Below are 25301 nucleotides of genomic sequence, written 5' to 3'. Positions count from 1 at the left end.
ATGAATAACAGTGTGCCACTGCAAAGGTGATACGAAATGCGAGGAAATCTATACAGCTTAGTAAATCCATCTGGTCCATTTACGAGGGTGTCTCCCATACAGAAGGACAGCATCAGTCCATAACACCAACACACTGGCATCAATGCCACATTATGATTTTTTTTTTTGTTGGATTCACATGGGGTTGCCGTGCTGGTGGCCGTGTGTTTTTTAATGCTTGCAAGAAGGGCTTGCTATTAACTACATACTGATTTGAATAGTGAGTCTTTATGCACAATGTATGTACTGATTTTAATACTGAGTCTTTATGCACAATTTATGTAAGATAATATGCTTTAATATAATTAATGTTCCTGTCATTATAGTGATTTAATTGTGGCGATGATAAAAGAATGTATTGTTTTGTCTTATGGAAAACTAAGCCTAATAAACATTATTACGACAAGGCAAATTAACAGCACTGAGCGTCAGCTGCACTAAGGGACAGCCTTACTTTGGGAAGGAGAAACAGAAAGAAAATTGCATCGGTTAAGTTGTAATGTTATACGCCATATAGTGGTCTGTGTGTGTTCTGTTGAACCTCAACCCCATAGGCTACTGACATTGGTTTTTACTTTACTACCATTTGAGTTTCCTAGGTCAAAAATTTGGATTAACTCCCAAGTGTTTGTAGGACTAGATTTGTTGTGAACAAATGCCATATGGGGGTTGTTATGTTATGCAAATTTGTAGAGGTGCACTATCACCCAGGAAGGTATCCTGGCACTGACAAGACCTGAGTATAGCTAAATCTAGGGCCTTGTGGGACTACCTGAAAAAACAGATGTTTAGCTTCTTCCGGAATTCAAGAAGTGAGGACAGTATTGAAACGCAAAATGATGGGGCCCTACGGCAGAATATGACAAGGGCCACCCCTCTAGTCTCCCATACCTCACAGATATCCATGGGCGCTGTCTGAATAGGGCCTCCTTTCAAGGGTTGCTGGCCCCCGGTAGGGTTGGGACCCCCTGCGCTGCAGGGGCTGCTGGGCCTGCATTACGCTCTTACAGGAGGAGGATTTTATAGGTAGCAGCAGGTCGTTCCACACTTTAAGAGCAATGTAGCAGAAGGCTTGGCCACCTGATCTGGATGTGTGCATGTTGGAGTCCAGACGATTGGAAACATCTGGAAGGTCTCTAAAAGCAGATGCGATTTTTGAGGTATGCTGGGCCAGTGTTATGTAGTGCCTTGAAAGTGTGGATAGGAGCTTGAATTGTATTCGTTTGTGTATGGGGAGCCAGGTTATGGAAGCATGAGGCAGTGGCAGTGGACTTGGGCAGTCATGTTGAGGCTGCTGTTGCTGAAGATCTTAAGGTTCTTTGCAAGGGTGGAGGGGGTGGGTCCTAGATCTGTTGGCCACCTGGTGGAGTCCCCATTGTGACGTGTTCTTCCCAAAGTTCATGATTTCGGTCTTGTCGATATTCTGTTTGAGACAGCTGCCCGTCATCCAGTGAGCGACTTCAATCATACATGTATTGAACTTGATTCGGGCATTGGGTGCCTTGCTCATATGGGAGGGAACCTGTTGCATGCTGTCAATATAGGAAAGAATGTTGAAGAGGGTTGGGTTCAGTAAAGAACCTTGCTGAACTCCACAGATGAGATCGCTGATATCTGAGGTTCACAGTGCCAGGCTGACTGACTGGGTCCTTCCAGTCAGGAAGTAGCAGATCCATCAGAATGTGTATTCTTGGATTCGGATGTTGTGTAGGCATTAGAAAAGGATGGAGTGGGAGACTGTGTCAAACTTGCAGAGAGGTCCAACAGGATGAGGACCTCCATGTCACCTCCATCTAGCCATGCAGATGACATGCTGGTGACAATGAGGGCAGTTTCTGTGCTGTGGTTGGGTTTGAAACCAGACTGAGTGGTGTCAAGGAGATGGTTGTCATGGAGGTATTTGGTGAGGTATATGTTGATGATTTTTTCTAAGACCTTTTCCTAGGGTGGTAGCAGGGAGATTGGTCTTTAGTTGGCAAGCGATGGAGAGGTCATGAGGGTTCTACAGCAATGGCAGGATTGTTGCATGTTTCCAAGCATCTGGGAAGGTCACAGAAGAGGTGAGGAATTTAGAATGGGTGTGGGCGTGGCACTAATAGGTTGCAGTCCTTCGGAGTAGGCATGATGGGGGCATGGTTCTGATGGTGTCCCTGAGTGGATGGACTTCATGGTAGTGGCTGTTCCTTCAGGGGTGGTGACACGCCATATAGTTAGGATCGGTTCTAAGAATTAGATCGGGGGATTTGTGGAGACATCTGTTGCAGGTTGAAGTTGCTTTGAATGGCGGTGACTCTGTTGCTGAAGAATTGACAGAGACTGTCACAGAGGCCCTGCAAAGGGGCAATCAAATTAAAGGTAACCGCTGGTGAGATTAAATACTTCATTTTGGCGAAGATTTGTTTGCTTCTGTTGGTGCAAGAATGGATGCGCTCCACTAGAGTGGCTCTTTTGGTGGTCTGGATTATTTGGTGGTTGTTTATGTCTCAGGGCGAATTTGAACATGTTCCTGTCTGCATGTTCTGGCTCATTCTCCATTTTCACTCCAGTTGTTTGTAGTGGCATTTCATCAGTCTGAGTTCCCTCATGTATCAACTGGCATGAGTCTAGATCTTAAAGGGGCAGGGAGTCAGCAAAGGAGGTGATGCAATTGTTGAAATTCTTGATGGCTTGAGGGAGACTATAGCTGTGTTTGGGCCAGTGGGTGTTGAGAGTGGCATTCCAGTCATTGCCAGTGATGCTGTTCCAGTTTCTGCAGGTTGCTCTGGCAATGGTGCTTGTGTATTGGACACGGCCAGGGATGCTAAACCTGAAGGTATGGTCTGTCCAAAGTTGGTATGGGGCAATGGACTCTGATGTTGTTGATGGTGTCCCTTACTCAATGGGTGAGGTCCAGGCTTCAGAGGTCTGCAATGAGTGCTTTTGAGTTGGGGTCAGTGTGGTATTCAAGTTAGAAGTTCAGGTCTGGGAGCAAGCTCTAATAGCTTGTGTTGAGTATGAGTGATGCGATGACATCCGTGATGGTATAGGTGAAGTTGGTGAATGTTTTCCGTGGTCTGTAGATGAGAGTGGCGCTTAAAGTGAAGTTGGCTATGACAATAAATTCAACAAGCTTTCCATTTTGGAGTATGATGTGTCTGTGGAGGTGGTGCAGCTGATGTTGTGCATGATGGTGATTCCACCTCCAGGCTAGTGAAGCTTGACTTGCAGTGGCTAAATACCACTTTTGGTTGTGAATAAGTGTAATGTTAATCCTCTACAATGATTGAAGTTGCATAATGTAGAGGTCTACCTGCCTTCTGGTCAGTACAATAGTGTCATGTGCACACATAATATTTCTTACAGTTGTAGCACACCTATTTTCCAGCTCTACATTGAGGTCGCTGACTATAGTTTTAATATAAGATATAGTCAGGTACTTCTGTTTTTAATGAGATTAGTCTGAAAACGCTTGGGCCAGTGTTATCTGTTCCAAGTGTGATCTGTATGCAAATATTACTGATAACAGTGAGACATTTTTCCACTAGTGTTTAATTTTTGCCAAAACCAAATTCTATCTTTCAATAATGAAAGCTGTTGAGTAATCAGTTATACAGACATACCACGTGTTAGCACCAGGATGCAGATACTGTTCAGCAGGTAGAATGAAAGAAAATATATTGCCCGTTGTCCAAGTGCTCCTATTATATACTGTTTAGTTTGGAATAAGTACATTCTTAAATTCAACCCACATGTACACATGTCGTATTATTAATTTGACAGTTTTGCATCATCATTCAGCGACCCACCAAGCCATCAATTTGCTCATTTATTCCTTACAACTCATTTTAATACTAAAACAAGCATCCTTTCCAAAGCACAGAAAACACCCTGATTTAGGTAACTAAAAGTGGTGATATGTAGTTGCCTTGAAAGTGCATACTAACTTAAAGAGCTCTGTTGACTAGGATTGGAATTCTGGGTTCACAAGGGTTTAACTCAATAGTAAATTATTCTTAAGTTTACGTCCATAGACCCAAAGGGTGGTAGGTCTGCCATTGCTTACAGCACTTTTCCTATAAGACAATAATAATATGTTTCTTTCACGTGTTAAATTCTACATGATGGTCAAATGTGGAAGGGGGGAAACCGGCTTGGTATCCTGGTTCTCATACAGAAGCCTGTGCCTGAGACCCACAAAGGAGATGGGCCAATGTAGAAGGGCATCAAGGTATTTCTGACTGTTTGGTACCTTGGACTTAGATCTTTTTTTCCTTACCTAATGGTAGGTCTTCATGTTATCATTAAAGTATTGTGACTGTCAGGTACTACTCAAAAGCTACACTTGTGCATATGAGCTATAGGTGTATGGGATCGTGACATGTGCCATAATGATGTAGCGAGTCAATTAAGGAGGAAGTTTAAATGTGCTGGTGCATTGCTATGTGTGTGTACAAGTGGAGAACACATCTCTAGATCAATCATGAGGCTCTTGTGGGACCTTACTACCTTTTGCAGTAAATTACATAGAGGAATGTTAGGGGCCTTAAAGCTTACAAAACTTGCTTCCTTCTTTATGTAAACAAATCATGGAATTCCTAAGATGGTCACTCGTGAAGTTACCTTTCCAGTGGGTAAGTCTAGAAGAATGTGTATGGGTTTAAATGCCTCTGATCCCTTTTTGTAGGAGCTTTGGTTGTCCTGTTATTGTGAGCATATTACAATGCTACCATGTTCTATGGTCACAAGTTTACTAAGTTAAAGCTTTCTGTAATTTGGATGCACTAAAATGGAAACTCGTACACAGACAGTTTAATTTTAAGGGTAGCTATTTCTCAATTAGCAACTCAAGCTTAGTTATACTACATTTGAAAAACCACAAAGGTACATTGGGGGTCATTCTAACATTGGCGGGCGGCGGAGGCCGCCCGCCAATGTTCCCCCGTCAAAATACCGCTCCGCAGTCACAAGACCGCTGAGGGTATTTTGAGATTTGCCCTGGGATGGTGGGCGGCCGCCAAAAGGCCGCCCGCCAGCCCAGGGCAAATCGACCTTCCCACGAGGACGCCGGCTCCGAATGGAGCCGGCGTAGTGGGAAGGTGCGACGGGTGCAGTTGCACCCGTCGCGTATTTCAGTGTCTGCTTTGCAGACACTGAAATACTTTGTGGGGCCCTCTTACGGGGGCCCCTGCAGTGCCCATGCCATTGGCATGGGCACTGCAGGGGCCCCCAGGGGCCCCGCGGCACCCCTACCGCCATCCTGTTCCTGGCGGGAGACCCGCCAGGAACAGGATGGCGGTACGGGGTGTCAGAATCCCCATGGCAGCGGAGCGCGCTCCGCCGCCATGGAGGATTCACAAGGGCAGTGGTAAACCGGCGGGAGACCCTTTCTGGCCGCGTCCTGATGTCAAGCTGATTCCTGGCCGTGTTTGGGAACTTTGGACACTCGTACGCTTTTAAGCTGGAATACTGCAGGGCTTTCCAACAAATGGGGAATGAGGCTATTTATTTTCTCTTACAGAGATTTAAATTTCTGTGTTTACAAGAAACTCGGTCTATTGATACTAATTTCCATTTTCATGGTTACTCTTCCTTTTTTGTCCAAGCTATCCCATCATCTGATGGTCTTCTTATTTTGGGCTCTTTGACTTTAGGGTGCACAACCAAAGTGATTCACACAAGTTCACCCAACCTAGCTACACTTTGATGGAATTTCATAATTTTCCCAATTTACTTATAATGAATTAATTATTATAATGCTTTCTCTCAGCATGGAAGCTCTGGTCAAGTTCATGCCCTTAAAAATGTCATTGACAGTTTGCTTAAATCCATGTTAGAAATTAGCTTTATCGTGTTAGTTGGTGATTTCAACTTGCACCCTTTGCAAGCATGCTTTAATCAGCATAGTGCTATTGATCATTTTGATCTTGAGTCTATGCATTTCCTATACGCATTTGAGTGAAACCTTATTAAATTTGATTTTGCCAAGCTTATTTTTGTTTCTATCTCTCCCTCCTTGGCTGAGACTCAGTCTGAAGTGCTGGTACCTAAATTTGTTGATAGAGATGCTGCTAGTGTAATTGATTATATTTTTGTCTCATCTATGGTTAGTTTCTTATTAGATTTTGAGGTGGTCGAGAGTTCTTTGAGTGACCATAATTCTTTAACAGCTTCATCTAGTTTGAACTTCAACAAAGCTTCTTCTACATGCTTTGTTATGGATAAAGTGGGTAAGATGCAGATGATGGAATTGATTGGAAGAGTGTCCTTCCTAACATTTTTCTTTTAAATCTGTTCAGAAGTTATTATCCTGAGTTAAATATTTGCTTCAATAGTAATCCCACAGATTCTCAGAATCTCAGTTTATTTTCTGTCATTTGCAATAATAACATTAAATCCCTGTTGACTAGCAATTTTACATCTACAAGCCTAATCCCTGTTGAATAGTAATTTTAGATCTAAGGGACCTAAGCCCTACAAATGGTTTGATGCAAATTGCTCTAGGGCTCACTGTCCCTTGTTGGAGGCTATACAGGCTACCCCGAGAGATTTTATACAAGAGAATATTAGATGAGCGCAAAAAATCCTTACACGAGGAGGCATGGAAAGAACTGCTCTGTGCCAGCAGGCTACGGTACAGTTCACAATTTTGGGAGATTAATAATCAACCTATCCTGAGGCCTGCAGTTGAACCTGCTTTGCTCTCCACAATTTTGCCTGAGGTCTACGTAAGACATTTTGAGAGTATATATGCTGAGCCCATACCTACTTCTAGTCCTCTGGAGTTTTCTGTGCTCGATGTCCACAATGCCCCGTCAATTTTTCTTATGATGAGATTTTTGTGGCTATCCAAGCTCTTCCCCATAACAAGGTTCCTGGCTTGGATGGAGTCCCTTTTGATGTGTTTAAATCCAATATAGCACCTTGACCCTTCTTCATTGCATTATACCTTAATGTGATTCCTCCTAAGCCTATACCGAAGTTATGGTCCCATTCGGAGATAGTACCTGTTTTAAAAAAAAGTAATCTTGCCAATATTAATATTACCAACTTATCTCTCTGATCTGTTCTGTGATCAAGGTTTTTTAGCTAGGTAGTTTTGAATAGGGTAGAGGATTTGGGTCGTTAAAATGGCATTTTATCTGATAGTTAATATGAGTTTCAGCCTGGTTTAGGGACGATTTATCAATGGCCCAATCTCTACCTTATTATTAACAAATACACAGTTGTCGAGCAAGGGGCTCTACATTTGGCTTTTATGGATCGGAGTACCACATTTGATAGTGTTAATAAGGAAAAATTATGGAACAGTATGCTGTGTCTTGGTGTGGAACCTAACCTAGTCTTACTCTTGCATGATCTTCATTTTAATATCTCTGCTTCCGCTCGATTTTGGCCTCATGGGCAATGCATTGAGCACTTTAAATTAAAGCGGGGGGGAGGGAGTTTGACAAGGCTGCATTCTTTCTCTATTTCTTTTTACCCTTTACATTAAAAACTTGGAGAAGGTTCTTATTGACAGTGGCACTGATATGCCCTGATTGCTAAGTTTTCGATCCCTGTGAAACTCTATGAAGATGACGCTATCCTTACTTCCAGAACTGCACTGAGGCTGGAACATCTGCTTAACTCCTTTGTGCACTTTATGGACAACCTTGACCTTTTGTTCACATAAGCTACCCACGCCAAATTTGCGTCCTTTTTTTCCAACATCCTAGGGATTCTAGAGGTACCTAGACTTTGTGGGTTCCCCGGAAGAAGGCCAAGAAATTAGCCAAAATACAGTGAAAATTTTGTTTTATTCAAAAAAATGGGAAAAAGGGGCTGCAGAAGAAGGCTTGTGTTTTTTTCCCTGAAAATGGCATCAACAAAGGGTTTGTGGTGCTAAAGTCACCAGCTTCCCAGCTTTCAGGAACAGGCAGACTTGAATCAGAAAACCCACTTTTTCAACACAATCTTGCGATTTAACTGGGACATACCCCATTTTTACGATTTTTTGTGCTTTCAGCCTCCTTCCAGTCAGTGACAGAAATGGGCATAAAACCAATGCTAGATCCCAGAAACCGAAACATTTCTGAAGAGTAGACACAATTCTGAATTCAGCAAGGGGTAATTTGTGTAGATCCTACAAGGGTTTCCTACAGCAAATAACAACTGAAAAAAAAGATATTGAAATTGAGGTGAACAAATCTGCAATTTTTCTCTACGTTTTACTCTGTAACTTTTTACTGCAATGTCAGATTTTTGAAAGCAATATACCGTTACGTCTGCTGGACTCTTATGGTTGCGGGGATATATAGGGCTTGTAGGTTCATCAAGAACTCTAGGTACCCAGAGCCAATAAATGCCCTGCACCCTGCCTTGGGTTTTCATTCTATACCGGGTATACAGCAATTCATTTTCTGAAATATAAAGAGTAAAAAATAGCTATCAAGAAAACCTTTGTATTTCCAAAATGGGCACAAGATAAGGTGTTGAGGAGCAGTGGTTATTTGCACATCTCTGAATTCTGGGGTGCACATACTAGCATGTGAATTACAGGGCATTTCTCAAATAGACGTCTTTTTTACACACTCTCTTATATTTGGAAGGAAAGCATGTAGAGAAAGACAAGGGGCTATAACACTTGTTTTGCTATTCTATGTTCCCCCAAGTCTCCCGATAGAAATGATACCTCACTTGTGTGGGTAGGCCTAGTGCCCGCGACAGGAAATGCCCCAAAACACAACGTGGACACATCCCATTTTTTGACAGAAAACAGAGGTGTTTTTTGCAAAGTGCCTACCTGTAGATTTTGGCCTCTAGCTCAGCCGGCACCTAGGGAAACCTACCAAACCTGTGCATTTTTTAAAACTAGTGACCTACGGGAATCCAAGATGGGGTGACTTGTGGGGCTCTGACCAGGTTCTGTTACCCAGAATCCTTTGCAAACCTCCGAATTTGGCTAAAAAAACACGTTTTCCTCACATTTCGGTGACAGAAAGTTCTGGAATCTGAGAGGAACCGCAAATTTCCTTCCACCCAGCGTTCCCCCAAGTCTCCCAATAAAAATGGTACCTCACTTGTGTGGGTAGCGCCACGAAAGGAAATGGCCCAAAACACAACGTGGACACATCCCATTTGTTCTACAGAAAACATAGGTGTTTTTTGCAAAGTGCCTACCTGTAGATTTTGGCCCCTAGCTCAGCCGGCACATAGGGAAACCTACCAAACCTGTGCATTTCTGAAAACTAGAGACCTAGGGGAATCCAAGATGGGGTGACTTGTGGGGCTCTGACCAGGTTCTGTTACCCAGAATCCTTTGCAAACCTCAAAGTTTGGCTAGAAAAACAAATTTTCCTCACAATTTGGTGACAGAAAGTTTTGGAATCTGAGAAGAGTCACAAATTTCCTTCCACCCAGCGTTCCCCCAAGTCTCCCGATACAAATGGTACCTTACTTGTGTGGGTAGGCCTAGCGCCCACGAAAGGAAATGGCCCAAAACCCAACGTGGACACATCCCATTTTTTGACAGAAAACAGAGGTGTTTTTTGCAAAGTGCCTACCTGTAGATTTTGGCCCCTAGCTCAGCCGGCACCTAGGGAAACCTACCAAACCAGCACATTTTTAAAAACTAGAGACCTAGGGTAATCCAAGATGGGGTGACTTGTGGGGCTCTGACCAGGTTCTGTTACCCAGAATCCTTTGCGAACCTCAAAATTTGGCTGAAAAAAAACTAATTTTCCCCACATTTCAGTGACAGAAAGTTCTGGAATCTGAGAGGAGTCACAAATTTCCTTCCACCCAGCGTTCCCCCAAGTCTCCCAATAAAAATGGTACCTCACTTGTGTGGGTAGGCCTAGCGCCCACGAAAGGAAATGGCCCAAAACACAACATGGACACATCCCATTTTTGTTTTACAGAAAACAGAGGTGTTTTCTGCAAAGTGCCTAGCTGTAGATTGTGGCCCCTAGCTCAGCCGGCACCTAGGGAAACCTACCAAACCTATGCATTTTCGAAAACTAGAGACCTAGGGGAATCCAAGATGGGGTGACTTGTGGGGCTCTGACCAGGTTCTGTTACCCAGAATCCTTTGCAAACCTCAAAATGTGGCTAAAAAAAACACATTTTCCTCACATTTCGGTGACAGAAAGTTCTGGAATCTGAGAGGAGACACAAATTTCCTTCCACCCAGCGTTCCCCCAAGACTCCTGATAAAAATGATACCTCACTTGTGTGGGTAGGCCTAGCGCCTGTGACAGGAAATGCCCCAAAACACAACTTGGACACATCCCATTTTTTGACAGAAAACAGAGGTTTTTGCAAAGTGCCTACCTGTAGATTTTGGCCTCCAGCTCAGCCGGCACCTAAGGAAACATACCAAACCAGCACACTTCTGAAAACTAGACACCTAGGGGAATCCAAGATGGGGTGACTTGTGGGGCTCTGACCAGGTTCTGTTACCCAGAATCCTTTGCAAACCTCAAAATTTGGCTAAAAAAAACACATTTTCCTCACATTTCGGTGACAGAAAGTTCTGGAATCTGAGAGGAGCCACAAATGTCCTTCCGCCCAGCGTTCCCCCAAGTCTCCCGATAAAAATGGTACCTCACTTGTGTGGGTGGGCCTAGCGCCTACAAAAGGAAATGGCCCAAAACACAACGTGGACACATCACATTTTTCACAGAAAACAGAGGTGTTTTTTGCAAAGTGCCTACCTTTGGATTTTGGCCTCTAGCTCAGCCGGCCCCAGGGGGGGCAGAAATGGCCTAAAATAAATTTGCCCACCCAGCCCCCCCGGGGAGCGACCCTTGCCTACGGGGTCGCTCCCCTTGCGTGAAGACGCAAAAAAAAAGATCCCCAGTGCCTAGTGGTTTCTGCCCCCCTTGTGGGCAGATTCACCTAAAATCGGCCGATTTGCCCCCAAGGGGGGTAGAAATGGTCTAAATACAATTTGCCCCTCCAGGGGAGCGACCCTTGCCTAAGGGGTCGCTCCCCATCTCTAAAAAAACAAACAAACAAAAAAAAAAACACAAAAAAAAAATCAGCCCTGGCGCCTAGAGGTTTCTGCCCCACCGGGGGCAGATCTCCTAATAACAATAGGCCGATCTGCCCCCAGGGGGGGTAGAAATGGCCTAAAATAAATTTGCTCCCCCCAGACCCCCCGCGGAGTGACCGTGGCTACGGGGTCGCTCCCCTTGTGTGACGGCGCAAAAAAAAAAAGGATCCCTGGCGCCTAGAGGTTTCTGCCCCGGGGGGCAGATCGGCCTAATAACAATAGCCCGATATGCCCCCTGGGGGCAGAAATGGCCTAAAATAAATTTGCCCGCCAGGGGAACGACCCTTGCCTAAGGGGTCGCTCCCCTTACGTGAAATTCACGAACAAAAAAAAAAAACTCCCTGGTGTCTAGTGGTTTCTGTCCCCCTTGGGGGCAGATTGGCCTCATAAAAATAGGCCAATCTGCCCCCAAGGGGGGCAGAAATGGCCTAAATATAATTTCCCCCCTATGGGAGCAACCCTTGCCTAAGGGGTCACTCTCCACCTCTAAAACAAAAAACAAAACAAAAAAAACAAAATTATCCCTGGTGCCTAGAGGTTTCTGCATAGCCTTAAAAAAAAATGCCGCCCCTGGGAGCGACCCTTGCCCAAGGGGTCACTCCCTTATGTCCATTTCATTTTTAAAAAGATATCCCTGGTGTCTAGTGGGCGTTTTGACAGCCGGATTGCTTTCAATCCGGCTGCCAAAACGCAGAGAGAGACTTCAAAGGGAAGGAAATAACTTTTTTTCCCTTTGAAGCCTCTTTCGGCCTCCCCCACGTGATCGGAAGAGAAATGCAAAGCATTTCTCTTCTGATCGTGATGGGGGAGGCTCTGTGACAATCAGCATGCGCTGGCGTCACGGGGGTGGGGGGGGTCGGGGGTGGAAGGGGAAGGGCTTTCCCTTCCATCCCTGACTTGGGGGGGTTGGAGGGGGAACACCCCAGAGGGAGCCCTAGCGCTCCCTCTGGGCTGTGTGCCCAGGACGTAATGGTTACGTCCTGGGCACAGCAGCACTGTGCCGCAGGACGTACCCATTAAATCCGCGGCACAGAAGGGGTTATTAGTAGTAGTGAATAAATTAAGGCCTTATGCCTTCCTCAAGGCTCCCATCCTTTATTATCCATGAGGTACTTGGTCTATGGTTCTTAGATGACATCCTGCGGATGCAGCTTCTTCTTCTGGGTTATCGGTCCAGCTACGCCTTTTATTGAGCCTTACTTACCTTTTTACATGTCAAACCACCATTGTTTTCTTTTGACCTGCTTTGGGTTAAATTGTATTCATTCCCTGTTGACCATTCCTCGTGGTAGCTAATTTGACTCTGTTTTGACTCTACGTAACTGTAATGGCACCTCAACACATTGCACTTTACAATGTTTGTTATTTTTTATGAAAAAAAGGTCATAATTCTTTTATTGTACCTTTGCCAGATGGAACCCACTGTGTTCAAATACGACCTGCTTTGCTTTATTTAATGTTATCTGATGTGCAAACGTGCATCTATTTGGCTAACTTTTCATTAGGTGCCGTCAGAAAACGTAAATTCTTATCAGATGTATAATGTTTTTAATGTTGTAGGGCTGTTGTCTTTTATGGTTCTACTGGTAAACCAAATAAAGATTATGATAATGATGTTTTAAGACTAGCTCACAATTATAAGCTGAGTCATGTTAAGGTGATGCAAGATGCAATAATATTATATACTGTCTGCTTTTATTGATTAACACATTATAATGAATTCTTATCATAGTACATATGCAAGTAAACGTGAACTGACACCATTTGTAATTGTGTTTTATGTTCTGGTGTGCAACTTGTACATATTTTAACACTATATATATATATATATATATATATATATATATATATATATATATATAAAAAACAAAGGAGAACTCTGGGAAGTTCCCAATTTAGGTGGAGAGCTGCTCTAGTAAGGAGCACTCTGCAACACCAGCGACACTCTAGATTTGCTCACCTCAAATGTCTGCTTATCTAGCAAAGTTTTTAAGCATAGGATCAGCACAGTGCTATCCTCGCAGAGCTAGATAGTGATTGCTTTACTCATTCCAGGTTGGCTTGGACGGTATTTGACCAGTCCAAAGCTCTAATACTTTGCCTGGAGTGGTAAATGACTTTTGTCATTTTACAGCTCGGCGAGGATGACACTATGTCAATCCTATGCTTAAAGATTTTGCTGTACAAGTGGCAAAAGACTTTGTCACTATCTAGCTCGGCGAGGATAGCACTGTGCTGATCCTATGCTTAAAAACTTTGCTAGATAAGCAGACATTTGAGGTGAGCAAATCTAGAGTGTCGCTGGTGTTGCAGAGTGCTCCTTACTAGAGCAGCTCTCCACCTAAATTGGGAACTTCCCAGAGTTCTCCTTTGTTTTTTGCATAATTTATGCGTCACTCTAACCCTGAAAGGGCCTTGGTTTGATATATATGTATGCCAAAAAAAAATGAATAATATTCACACACTCAGGGCTCAAGGTAAAGCAAAAATCCTTTAATCACAAACACAACACGTTTCAGCTGACACAGCAGCCTTGGTCACGTGATAATTTCCACCAATAGACATCTACTAAATATTGCCACTTCATAGACATAGAAATGAGACAAAAAATAAATAACCATAAGAAACAAAAATCCACTATCAAAATACATACTTGAAAAATAATAATTTGTCTGTCACATTATATTATGTTGAGTATAAATATATATACACAATATACTGGTTCATATAAAAATATAGTACAAAACACCTCACAGAGGAAAAACTCCATCATGTGATACCTCCAAATTGAAACTAGAGGACCTGGTCTAATTATCAATAATATTTATATATAAACATTAATATATATTAGCAAAGAAAAAGGGTGCAATATTACGCAGATTATACTCAACTGGACCATAATATAAATAATAAAATATCGTCAATTTAAGCCCAATGGTGGTAATCATAATTAATAAAACCTACTCCCTCTAAGCCAGAATTCCTAACCAAAGTGACCCCGTACTGATAATAGTCATCATATTCAATTATACTCGCAAATTTGTAATAAAAGTAAATAATAATAGGACAGAAAAACAAACTATAAAATATATAAATGAAAATAATTTTCTTATCTGAGAATTTGCAATAAAAAATCATCACCCAGTAATAACGTGCAATATAGAGAAAAAGTTGGCAAGCAGGGCTCAGTAGTTTTCCATCCGGCCCACAACATCTCTTTGGTAATGATCCTGTTAAATTGTGCGTTATTAAGTTGACGCATAACTTCCTCCATATATTTTTGTTTATCCATGAGCACTATGTTCGTACCATTGTCGGCCGAACAGACAATAGTTTCACTATCACCGGCCAACGTTTTAATCATGTTTCTCTGAGTCTGAGTCAGATTTTGATTACATCTAGGTTTAAACCATGTTTTATGTCGAAATTGAACAAGATCTTTAACCACCATATCATAAAATGTATCGATATTATCATGGTTCATAAAGACTCTTTTCGAGGAAGTAATAATGACGGTTGTTTATTCATTGTTGGAACGCACTTGATAAATCTTATAACTTTGACTGCCGCAGTCAGAACTGAACTTGTTACAGCTATAACAGTATTATTTTTTGGTTATTTAGGCAAGGGAAACTAGGAATTTTCCTAGGGGACTCTAGGTAATTACGAACTTCTGTTTTAATCATAATTTGTTGCAGGATTGTTGTGCAATGAATGATGATGTAGAAAATGAGAGGCGGTTGGCAGCACAAACATTATTTTCCAAAAATGCATTCAAGAGGAGTCCCCATACCAGCAGCCAGGAAAGTAGTAATGATTTGAATATTTTGTTACATAAATTGGAGAAATTATGCAAACCTGAAATATCTAAATGGTGGGAAGCCACATCCCTGCAAAAGTGTGTTGATCAACAAATGGTCCCAAGGGACCTTCGTATCTTTATTACACCTTCTTATGAAACACCTAATCCGGAGATGCTAAAGGAATGGGCAGACAACTCAGCCCTCAGTTCAAGACATATTCTTCAGATACTTATCAAATATGCATGGCAGGATCGGGAAGCTTTATTAGGGGACATTAAGAAATTGAAGGATGATTTTGATCTACGATCAGAAAAGGAAACTATATCGAAATCTTTGGAGACAATAAATGTAAGATTGAGAAAATACGAGGATGATATCAAAATTAAGAAACAACAGAAATTGCATAGAGACATAGGCGATTATGAAAGTGGAAGAATTCTGACTTTTAGTAGGAACTTTGATCATTTATACAAATCATCCTCTGCTTTCCACCTAATAGATGATAGACAGTCTATTTCGGAAAGTGAAGTGGAAAGTATGAAGGAGTCTGACACTCCTAGTTCTACGGAGAGTGAGAAGTCTACTGATGAAGTTATCAACAAACCAGCAACTCCTTTAGACGAATACCGCCTGCTGTGATGGGGCAGGGAAGTATCCACGAATCAACAAGGACAAATTTCAAACTACAAAGGCAGGACATCCGGCCGAAGAGGAAGACGGGCGGAGTCAGAACAGGCGAGAAAGACTCAGAAATCGCAATAAGAACAGATCTCAACATGGGGCAAGTGGAAAAAAAACACAAGAAGCTCCAACTTGCAGACATAATGGATATCAATATGGTGAATAGAACAATTGTAAATTTATCTAATTTTGTACTATCTGAGAGTGATAAATTGACATTATGTCTAGGTCTTTCATTCTGTCCTACTGAACGTTTCAACTACGCTGAGACACGGATTGATCTCTTCAAATTTATTAGGAAATTGAAGTTGAGAACATGGTTCAAATTGAAAAATTCCCCTGATGTTGGTGATGGAGGATTCCAAAAAGATGATCAAAACGATGTGTTAAGTATCAGTGATGTTCACTCGTTAATAGTATTGTATGAACTGGAGAAAACTGAGTTAGATCCCAATGCAATGAATAACGTCTATCAAATTCTTGATGAGTTGAATATTACCTATGATTTATCTGTTCCAACTAGATTTAAACCTAAATCAAAATTTTTCCCTATAATGAACCATGATAATATCGATACATTTTATGATATGGTGGTTAAAGATCTTGTTCAATTTGACATAAAACATGGTTTAAACCTAGATGTAATCAAAATCTGACTCAGAGAACCATGATTAAAACGTTGGCCGGTGATAGTGAAACCATTGTCTGTTCGACCGACAAAGGTGGGAACATAGTGCTCATGGATGAACAAAAATATATTGAGGAAGTTATGCGTCAACTTAATAACGCACAATTTGATAGGATCATTCCCAAAGAGATGTTGTGGGCCGGATGGAAAACTACTGAGCCCTGCTTGCAAACGTTTTCTCTATATTGCACGTTATAACAGGGTGATGATTTTTTATTGCAAATTCACAGATAAGAAAATGATTTTCAATTATATATTTGATAGTTTGTTTTTCTGTCTTATTATTATTGACCTTTATTACAAATTTGCGAGTATAATTGAATATGATGACTATTATCAGTACGGGGTCACTTTGGTTAGGAATTCTGGCTTAGAGGGAGTGCGTTTTATTAATTGTGATTACCACCACTGGGCTTAAATTGACGATATTTGATTATTTATATTATGGTCCAGTGGAGTATAATCTGTGTAATATCGCACCCCTTTTCTTTGCTAATATATATTAATATTTATATATAAAGTTCCACGTATTGATAATTAGAGCAGGTCCTCTAGTTTCAATTTGGAGGTAACACGTGAAGGAGTTTTACCTCCGTGAGGTTTTGTGTACTATATTTTTATATGAACCAGTATATTGTTTATATATATTTATACTCAGCATAATATAATGTGACAGACAAATTAGTATTTTTCAAGTATGTACTTTGATAGTCGATTTTTGTTTCTTATGGTTATTTATTTTTGTCTAATTTCTATGTCTATGAAGTGGCAATATTTAGTAGATGTCTATTGGTGGTAATTATCACGTGACCAAGGCTGCTGTGTCAGTCGAAACGCTTTGTGTTTGTGATTAAAGGATTTTTGCTTTTCCTCGAACCCTGAGTGTGCGAATATTATTCATTTTCTTTTGGCTTATTTATTACCGGTCTGCTTGTGGGGGTCTTTTTGCACAACCCCTCTAGGGTTGATTGAGCTCAGTATTGAGCATTTGGATGAGAATATATATATATATATATATATATATATATAGAGAGAGAGAGAGCGAGGGAGAGTTTTAATTAACTATTACAATAAACATTTATATTCATGTGAAGTCTCCTTTAAGTAACTCAATGTAAATTTGATGTTTATTATGTGAACAGAGCAAGCTATGAAATTTGAGGTTTAGACACAGGGGGTTTTATGTTGTACAGATCAAAGTCCTTGGCATCGGGCATATCTGATACACAGAAGGAGCCCAATTCTGCTCGCATTGAGTGATGATAGCGAACGCTTGCAGTAAAAAACAAGCATTACCAAATGACACGTGCATAGTTTGCATTCTTATTAAATGGGTAATAATACAGGCGCATATTGTGCCACATAGTGGCGTCATTCATCCATGCATCTTAAATTACAGGCACTTTTTATGTCAGGTCAAATCCCTTAATGTGAATTCAGCAGCACACTGTGTAAACTTGTAAACATCTACGATATGGCGGTGCACAGTAAGGCTGATGATCAGTGACATTAGCATATAACAACAGACCCTAAAAACATGCCGAAAAGCATTCACACTAACCTATTGTTTCAGTACATGACCAATACAACAATCCTGTGCATCACTACACAACCACTGCATTTAAAAACATGAGCTGGTGAAGTCACATTTCAAAAGATTCTTTGACAAATCTGCAATTTGTTTTAGCATCAACGAAATACTAGATACTGAAACTAAGATTTTTAGCTTACTGTAATTGAAAGCATACTAACCGACTTTGTGAAAACTGATCAAAATCATCCTGGAGTTGATATTTGTATAGAACTTCTCCAATGAGGTAACCAGTGGCAAAATCCTTAGCGAATGACTTCGGATCTGTGGGAAAAATACAAAACAGAAGTTAGACTGAAATAAGCGTAGAAGCTACAAAGCACAGGGAGACCCCAGTTGTAGGAGTAGGGAGGAGCAAACTAACAAGATGGCTTAAATATATGAAGATTATAGGCAATGGACACATGTGCTGTGTACAAGACTGACTGACCCTGGCAACAATGGGCTCAGTCTTTATTAAACCATATTGTATTCCCTTGGGAAGAGACAGAAGGCAAGAATGTAGTTATTTAGAAAGAGAGAAAAGATTACTTGAGCAGTTAGTTGACAAAAAGAGTTTGGCAAGTAAACTTAAAACAGTAACAGAATAATACTAGGCCTGAGCGAAGTTTGTGGAGTTCCACTATGTGGAACTTCGCACAGTGTCCAAAAACGTTGCCAAGCAACGAGGAGTTCTGCAAGCTGCAGAGTGCATTAGTTCACGTCTTTCGCGCCTATTTTTAGCACTGGGTGTTTGTCCCGTGCTGAAAAATCAGCGCAAACCACACCACACACAGCACAAGAGGGCACTGCTTCTTTTCTGCCACTCGAATAGATTTTCTACTTGAGCGGGCCCGGAAAGTTTCTCAACGCGAGCGGTAGCAACCATCCGTGATCGCCCGCATTGAGAAATCTCGCTGGGAGGTGGTCTGTGTAAGATGTTCCTTGCTCGTCGACTTAACGTTGGCGAGCGTGAATGAGGAAAAAAAACTCTGCGATGCAGAGTTTTTTGAACTCCGTGCCTTAACAGGAGCATGAAGTGGGAAAAACTGCAAACCGCGTGTGGAGCGAAGTTCAGCGCCCACCTTTAAATAATACAATTCAATTTTAAAGTTGCCTAATGAAATATATTAAAGATAATGGTACCAACATATAGGCGTTTGATTTGTAACTATCCATAGTGAGGTGATGGGAAATTGTGACTATTTTCATCTACAGTAACAGATTCCCAGTTCTGGTATTAGGTGGTGGCTGGCTATAACAAGCATCAGTAAATACATTAGGTTCCTCCTATGTGAATAATTTTTTTTTTTTGTGTGTGCTAAGATTAGGTTGGTGAGCATTTTTAGTGCTACAATGTCACAGCCTGTGACAAACCTGTGACAGAAAGCAATGTGTATATGTAATTTATTATTTTAAACTTGTACTACACACAGTATAAGATACACTGCTACAAAATGCGTAAACTGTTTAAAGATAAACATGGTGCTTTCAAAATATAGATTTTAGTGATACCCACAGTTCACGTAATGCTTTTTTTTTACATTGCGGTCCCTTCAACACCTCCCGGTGTAGTAAGCACCATGCCACTAGTGAGTGAGAAATAAGCAACTGATGAGTGCGCTGTACAACTGGACGCCCTGCTGCAAGTCATGAAAGAACCCAAAGGTCAGCTGGATGTTATCCATGTGCACACAGAAGCAAACCCTGGCTTTGTGGGGACCGCATTTTGATATTAACTTAAAATGAAGACAATATAGCTGTCTTTCTGCCCCCAGTGACCTCCAGCCTCTCCTTTCTCCATATTCTGCTGCATGTGCACTTGCCACAAGCACCCCTAAAAGTAACAGCATGCAACACCGACAAGTGTTCTAGGCAACATCAACAAACCAGGACATGTTCCAAAGCATGGCTATTTACAAAAATAAAGGAAACAGTATAGTTTCCCATCTGCTGCCAGTGAATGGATCAAGCAACCGTGTGATAAATAAAAAAAAATTCACGCATAGTTTAAACTTACACAAGTATTTCAAAAGCTCCCTGGTGCATTGAGCAACCTCCAAATAACAAAAGAACAACCTTCGACTATTTCATGTGATTTGCCCTCCTCAATTACAACTGGGTCATTTTGGGAGCAGAAAGTCAGGTACGGCGACGCTGCCCACAGTTACAGAACCTGCTCTCCAAACAAGTAGAACGGAAGGAGAAAACAAGAAACAATGTAATCCCCAAAAAGAAACGAGTGACCCCGCTGTACCATCTGTCAGCTATTTATTAGTAAGTTCATGCCTAAGTGGTTCTTGTGCACAGAGCAGGTGACCAGCCTGCAAGAAGGGTGGCTGCTGGCGTGTTCTGCTGTGTGCACCACCAGCACATTGGATGATGGCTGCCGTACGGGCTTTTTTTTTTTTTTAATACATATTCATGCCTGAAAAGGGAATTTGATATCGCACATGATAATCTATGAAAATCGTAATACAAATAGTTTAAACTGTCATGAGAGGTATTTCTTCAGTCATTACTCGTATCGCTGCAAACAATGTCCCCATCACTGTGACTTAATTTGCATGGCACTTAAGTGTTGGGTTCTGTTCCTCAGTGGACTTGTGTTGGAAAATGGGTTATTGGTAAGGACTGGTAAGTACCTACACTTAGTCATAGGCCACTGTTGCCTTCCTCCTTCTCTTTTTCTGACCTAATTTTTGCTGGTTCTGCGCACTTTCCCACTGCTAATCAGTACTAAAGTGCATATGCTCTCTCCTCAAAATATGGTAACATTGGATCATACCCATTTATTTATGAGTTCCTGGTAGAGTGCATTATATGTGCCCAGGGCCTGTAGATTAAATGCTACTAGTGAACCTGCAGCACTGGTTGTGCCACCCATATAAGTAGCCCCTTAACCATGTCTCAGGCCTGCTTCTGCAGTGCCTGTGTGTGCAGTTTCACTGCCACTTCGACTTGGCATTTAAAAGTACTTGCCAAGCCTTAAACTCCCCTTTTTCTACATATAAGACACCCCTAAGGTAGGCTGCTATGTAGGTAAAAGGCAGGACATGTACGTGTGTGTTCTATATGTCCTAGTAGTGTAAAACTCCTAACTTCGTTTTTACACTGCTGTGAGGCCTGCTCCCTTCATAGGCTAACATTGGGGCTACCCTCATATATTGTTTGGGTGGTAGCTCCTGATCTGAAAGGAGTAGGAAGGTCATATTTAGTATGGCCAGAATGGTAATACAAAATCCTGCTGACTGGTGAAGTTGGATATTATATATTACTATTTTAGAAATGCTGCTTTTAGAAAGTGAGCATTTCTCTACACTTAAATCTTTCTGTGCCTTCCCATCCACGTCTGGCTATGTTTAGTTGACAGCTCCCTTGTGCATTCACTCAATCACACCCCAAACACAGGATACTCAGCCTCACTTGTATACATCTGCATTTTGAATGGGTCTTCCTGGGCTGGGAGGGTGGAGGGCTTGACACTTACATGTCAAAGGACAGTAGCCTGCCCACCCACAAAGGACTGCCACACCCCCTACTGGGACACTGGCAGACAGGATGGAACTGAAAGGGGACCTTGTGCACTTCTAAGCCACTCTTTGAAGTCTCCCCCACTTCAAGGCACATTTGGGTATTTAAGCAGGGTCTCTGACCCTACCGGCTTAGACACTTCTTGGGGCAGACACTCTACCTCACAGACACTTCCTGGAGAAGAAACTTGATCCAGAACCTGCATCCTGCCAAGAAGAACTGCCTGGCTGCCCAAAGGACTCACTTGTCTGCCTTCTGTTAAGGACTGCTGCCTTGCTGTTGCCCTGCTGCCTTGCTGCTCTCTGGCTGAGGTGAAGAAGTGCTCTCCAAAGGCTTGGACCAAAAAGACTTCACCTCTACAAGAAGGACTCCTTGTGCGGCGAAATTCGATGCACAGCCTGCCAGAAACAACGCACAGCCTGCACCATGGTGAAAATTTCACTGCACGCCAAACCAGAACAACGAGGCCCGACTTAGCAATGAGAAGATCGATGCAGCACCAGAGTAGCGACCAGAAATTCAGTGAACGGCCCACTGGATCAACGCACAGCCGCGCCGGAAAGACGCAACCTGACTTCCAGAGAGGAATCAACGCAGAGCCTGCAGTGCAGTAGAAAATTCAATGCAACGCCCACCGGATCGATGCAGCTTCTGTGACTTCGTTTTGCCAGCGCAGGAAATCCACGCATCGTCCCCGGGGTGTTTGAAAACCCCACAACCCGAAGAGGATCCACGACCGAGTGCCGGAAATCGACGCACAGCCATCCCTGCGTGAAAACGAAAGAACGCATCGCCGTGTGCGGCCCGAGAATTCGATGCACACCCCTTTCTTTCCACGCATCTCCTCCTCTGCGTTTTTTTGTGGAGATTTTTCACGCAAACCAGGTATATTTTGTGTTTGAAGGAGACTTTGGCCCTCATTTCAACATTGGTGTTTGGCCGAGGCCGACCGCCAATATTGGATGGACAGTCGCCTATGCGTCCAGGAACCTGCTGGCTGCATTTGGACATCCCCGCTGCAGCAGCACCCGTGGCGCTTTCCACTGTCTGCCAAGCAGACAGTGGAAATCGTGATGGGGCTGTGCCTAGGGCCCCTGCACTGCCCATGCAAAGTGCATGGGCAGTGCAGGGGCCCCCTGAGTCCCCTTACCGCCAGCCTTTCCATGGCGTATTCACCGCCACGGACAGGCTGGCGTTAAGGGAAGCCAAAATCCCCAGGTCACCGACCGCCAGGGTTAAAATTAGGGCCTTTGTTTGCTTTTAAAAGACTTAAGACACTTTAGATCACTTTTCAGTGATATATCAACATTTACTTGTTGCATTTTAATCGTTTTGACCTGCCCTTATCCAGATAAATATTATATATTTTTCTAAACACTGTGTGGTGTATTTATTTGGTGGTGCTATATGGTGTTAGTATATGATTTATTGCACAAACACTTTACACATTGCCTTCTAAGTTAAGCCTGACTGCTCAGTACCAAGCTACCAGAGGGTGGGCACAGGATAATATGGATTGTGTGTGATGTACCATGATTAGGTTGAGGGTCCTTGCTTGGACAAAGGGTAACCTGACTGCCAACCAAAGACCCATTTCTAACAACCACTAACGTCCACTTAGGTCCAGTTAGGTCTCAATAAATAAAACCTAGCTCAACCCTTGGTAGCTTGGCAATGAGCGACAACGGCAACGAGCGACAAGGCGTTAGGAGACAAAAAGTAAAGCATTCAAATATCACAAAACAGTAATAAAAAAAAAACATATGAAACAGTTTCAAAATCCAAAACCAATTTATAACAATAGGAAGTATTTTTAGCTTTACAATGACACCAAAACAAATAAAATCGGATAAAGGGAACCGGAGATATTAATTTTTAAAGAATTAATGCTTTTCAGCACTTAGAAACAAACAAAGTGCCAATCTGGTGATCTGGTCGCACCTCGACCGGGGCAAAGTCAAAGTTAAAGGCTGACCGCGATGGAGCCCTGCTCGGCTACAGCCCAGGGGAGGCCTCAGTCAAAAGTTTATCTTCGGACTTAGTAGTTTTCTTGAAGATTCTTTTCAGCGAGACTAAGTAGCCATTCCAATCCGACTTCCTGGAACTCTTCCTCAGATATGCGTCGCGGGAGCCCTCGGTGGAGATTTTTACCTTCGGACTTAAGTCGTTTGTGCGAGATGAAAATCCTTCAACCGGAGCAAACCTGATTCTAAATCCGACATCGTTGGAGCCCTCTTCGGATACACTGCCTGGGAGATCCCGGTCAACTTTCTACATTCGGACATAGTCACTTTTTCAGAGATTTTCTTCACCGGGACGAGGCAAGCCAGCTAGAGTTGTCGCAGTGGGTTGGTCCCTTTTTTCCAAAAGTTCTCTAAACTTCTGGATCTTCTCACAGATGTTCTTTTAAGGTTTTTTAGGTCCACAGCTCACCCCAAGGTTCCAGAGATGCTCCTCGAGGGTGCGGAATACAACTCCCAAAATGCACTTGGCACAAAGTCCAATTTGGTCACTGGACAGTGGTTAGCTCCTCAGTTTCTTCAGGAGTTGGTGCAGGGGACTCTGGTTAGCAATTTTTCACCTGTAGCAAACAGGGAGTCCCACTGTTGTGTAGCCATTTTGGTTATAGCTCCATGCACGTTATTCTAACACACTAGGCTGCTGTGCACCTTAACCTAGTTATATTTTATTCAGCTTCATCTTATTATTGTTACACTAACCATTTTTACGGTCTTGTTTTATTTTCTGTTTATCTAACTGTTTTTGCCTAGGCCAGCACTCTGTTCTCAAACAAACATTCTTGATCACTCTGTGCTTCTTCAAAGGCTACTGCACAGTACAATGTTGGTAAATGTGGTAGAAGTTTAGTCTCCAACATTCGTAGAAAACACACATACTTACGTAGGGACATTTTCTCAGAACATCAGATGTGCTGTTATAAAAACATGTCCTTGTCCCTTACACGTCAGAGGGAGATTCCAGCCAGTGAACCACGACTGTATGCTGATTGCTGAATGCTTCAGATTCTAACGCAGACCGCAGGCCTTTGCTCTGATATGGGGGTCGATGTCTTCCCAGGGAATTAGAGAGTAACATGATGTGCTCTATCATAGCCTAGGTAGGAATTAGTCCATTGATTGTAGTGACAATATGATGGCGTTGTTTTTATGCTTCACTCTTCTCGTCACAATTTTAATACTGTCATGCTGTGTCGTCCTGGTTATTGCAGTTCACGCTTTGCTACCTAAGATGCAGTTGTTTTATTAAATTGATTATTAAAACATATACTGCCTCTCTTCGTCATTTATATATGAGACTGCATTGTTAATGAGAGAAACAGATGAGACCTGAGTGACCACGACTTCCCTGAGAAGCCAGGTATGTCATGCGCTCGGCTGCCCAGTTAGCCGGAGCAAAACCCGGATTGGAGCGACAGGTGTCACCCGCAGTGGATTAGACTTAGGGGGTCATTCTGACCCTGGCGGTAATTACTGCCATGGCGGAGGTTGGCGGTAGCACCGCTGGGCATTCTGACCGCGGCGGTTCAGCCGCGGCCAGAAACTGAAAGTCGGCGGTGTACCGCCGACTTTCCGCTGCCCGCCATGGGTCTCCCGCCAGGAACAGGATGGCGGTAGGGGGTGCCGCGGGGCCCCTGGTGGCCCCTGCAGTGCCCATGCCAATGGCATGGGCACTGCAGGGGCCCCCGTAAGAGGGCCCCACAAAGTATTTCAGTGTCTGCTATGCAGACACTGAAATACGCGACGGGTGCCACTGCACCCGTCGCACCTTCCCACTCCGCCGGCTCAATTCTGAGCCGGCGTCCTCGTGGGAAGGCTGTTTCCCACTGGGCTGGCGGGCGGCCTTTTGGCGGTCGCCCGCCAGCCCAGTGGGAAACCCAGAATGACCGCCGCGGTCTTTCGACCGCGGTACGGTCTTCTGGCGGTTCCCGCTTGGCGGGCGGCTCCCGCCGCC

General features: G+C 42.9%; 1 protein-coding gene across 3 annotated transcripts in view; it reads right to left on the bottom strand.

Moving 5' to 3' along the window:
- Positions 1-25301, bottom strand: part of SPEF2 (sperm flagellar 2) — a 736330-nt gene that overhangs the window by 661860 nt on the left and 49169 nt on the right. For all 3 annotated transcript variants that reach the window (XM_069220893.1, XM_069220901.1, XM_069220907.1), the window contains exon 2: positions 17978-18080. In XM_069220893.1, coding sequence (XP_069076994.1) covers positions 17978-18080 — 103 coding nt within the window. The remainder of the gene's footprint in view (positions 1-17977; positions 18081-25301) is intronic.

Source organism: Pleurodeles waltl, chromosome 1_1, assembly GCF_031143425.1.
Source record: "Pleurodeles waltl isolate 20211129_DDA chromosome 1_1, aPleWal1.hap1.20221129, whole genome shotgun sequence".
Taxonomy (NCBI): Eukaryota; Metazoa; Chordata; class Amphibia; order Caudata; family Salamandridae; genus Pleurodeles; species Pleurodeles waltl.
The sequence above is the reverse complement of the archived record's forward strand: the minus strand, read 5'-3'. Positions and strand labels throughout refer to the sequence as shown.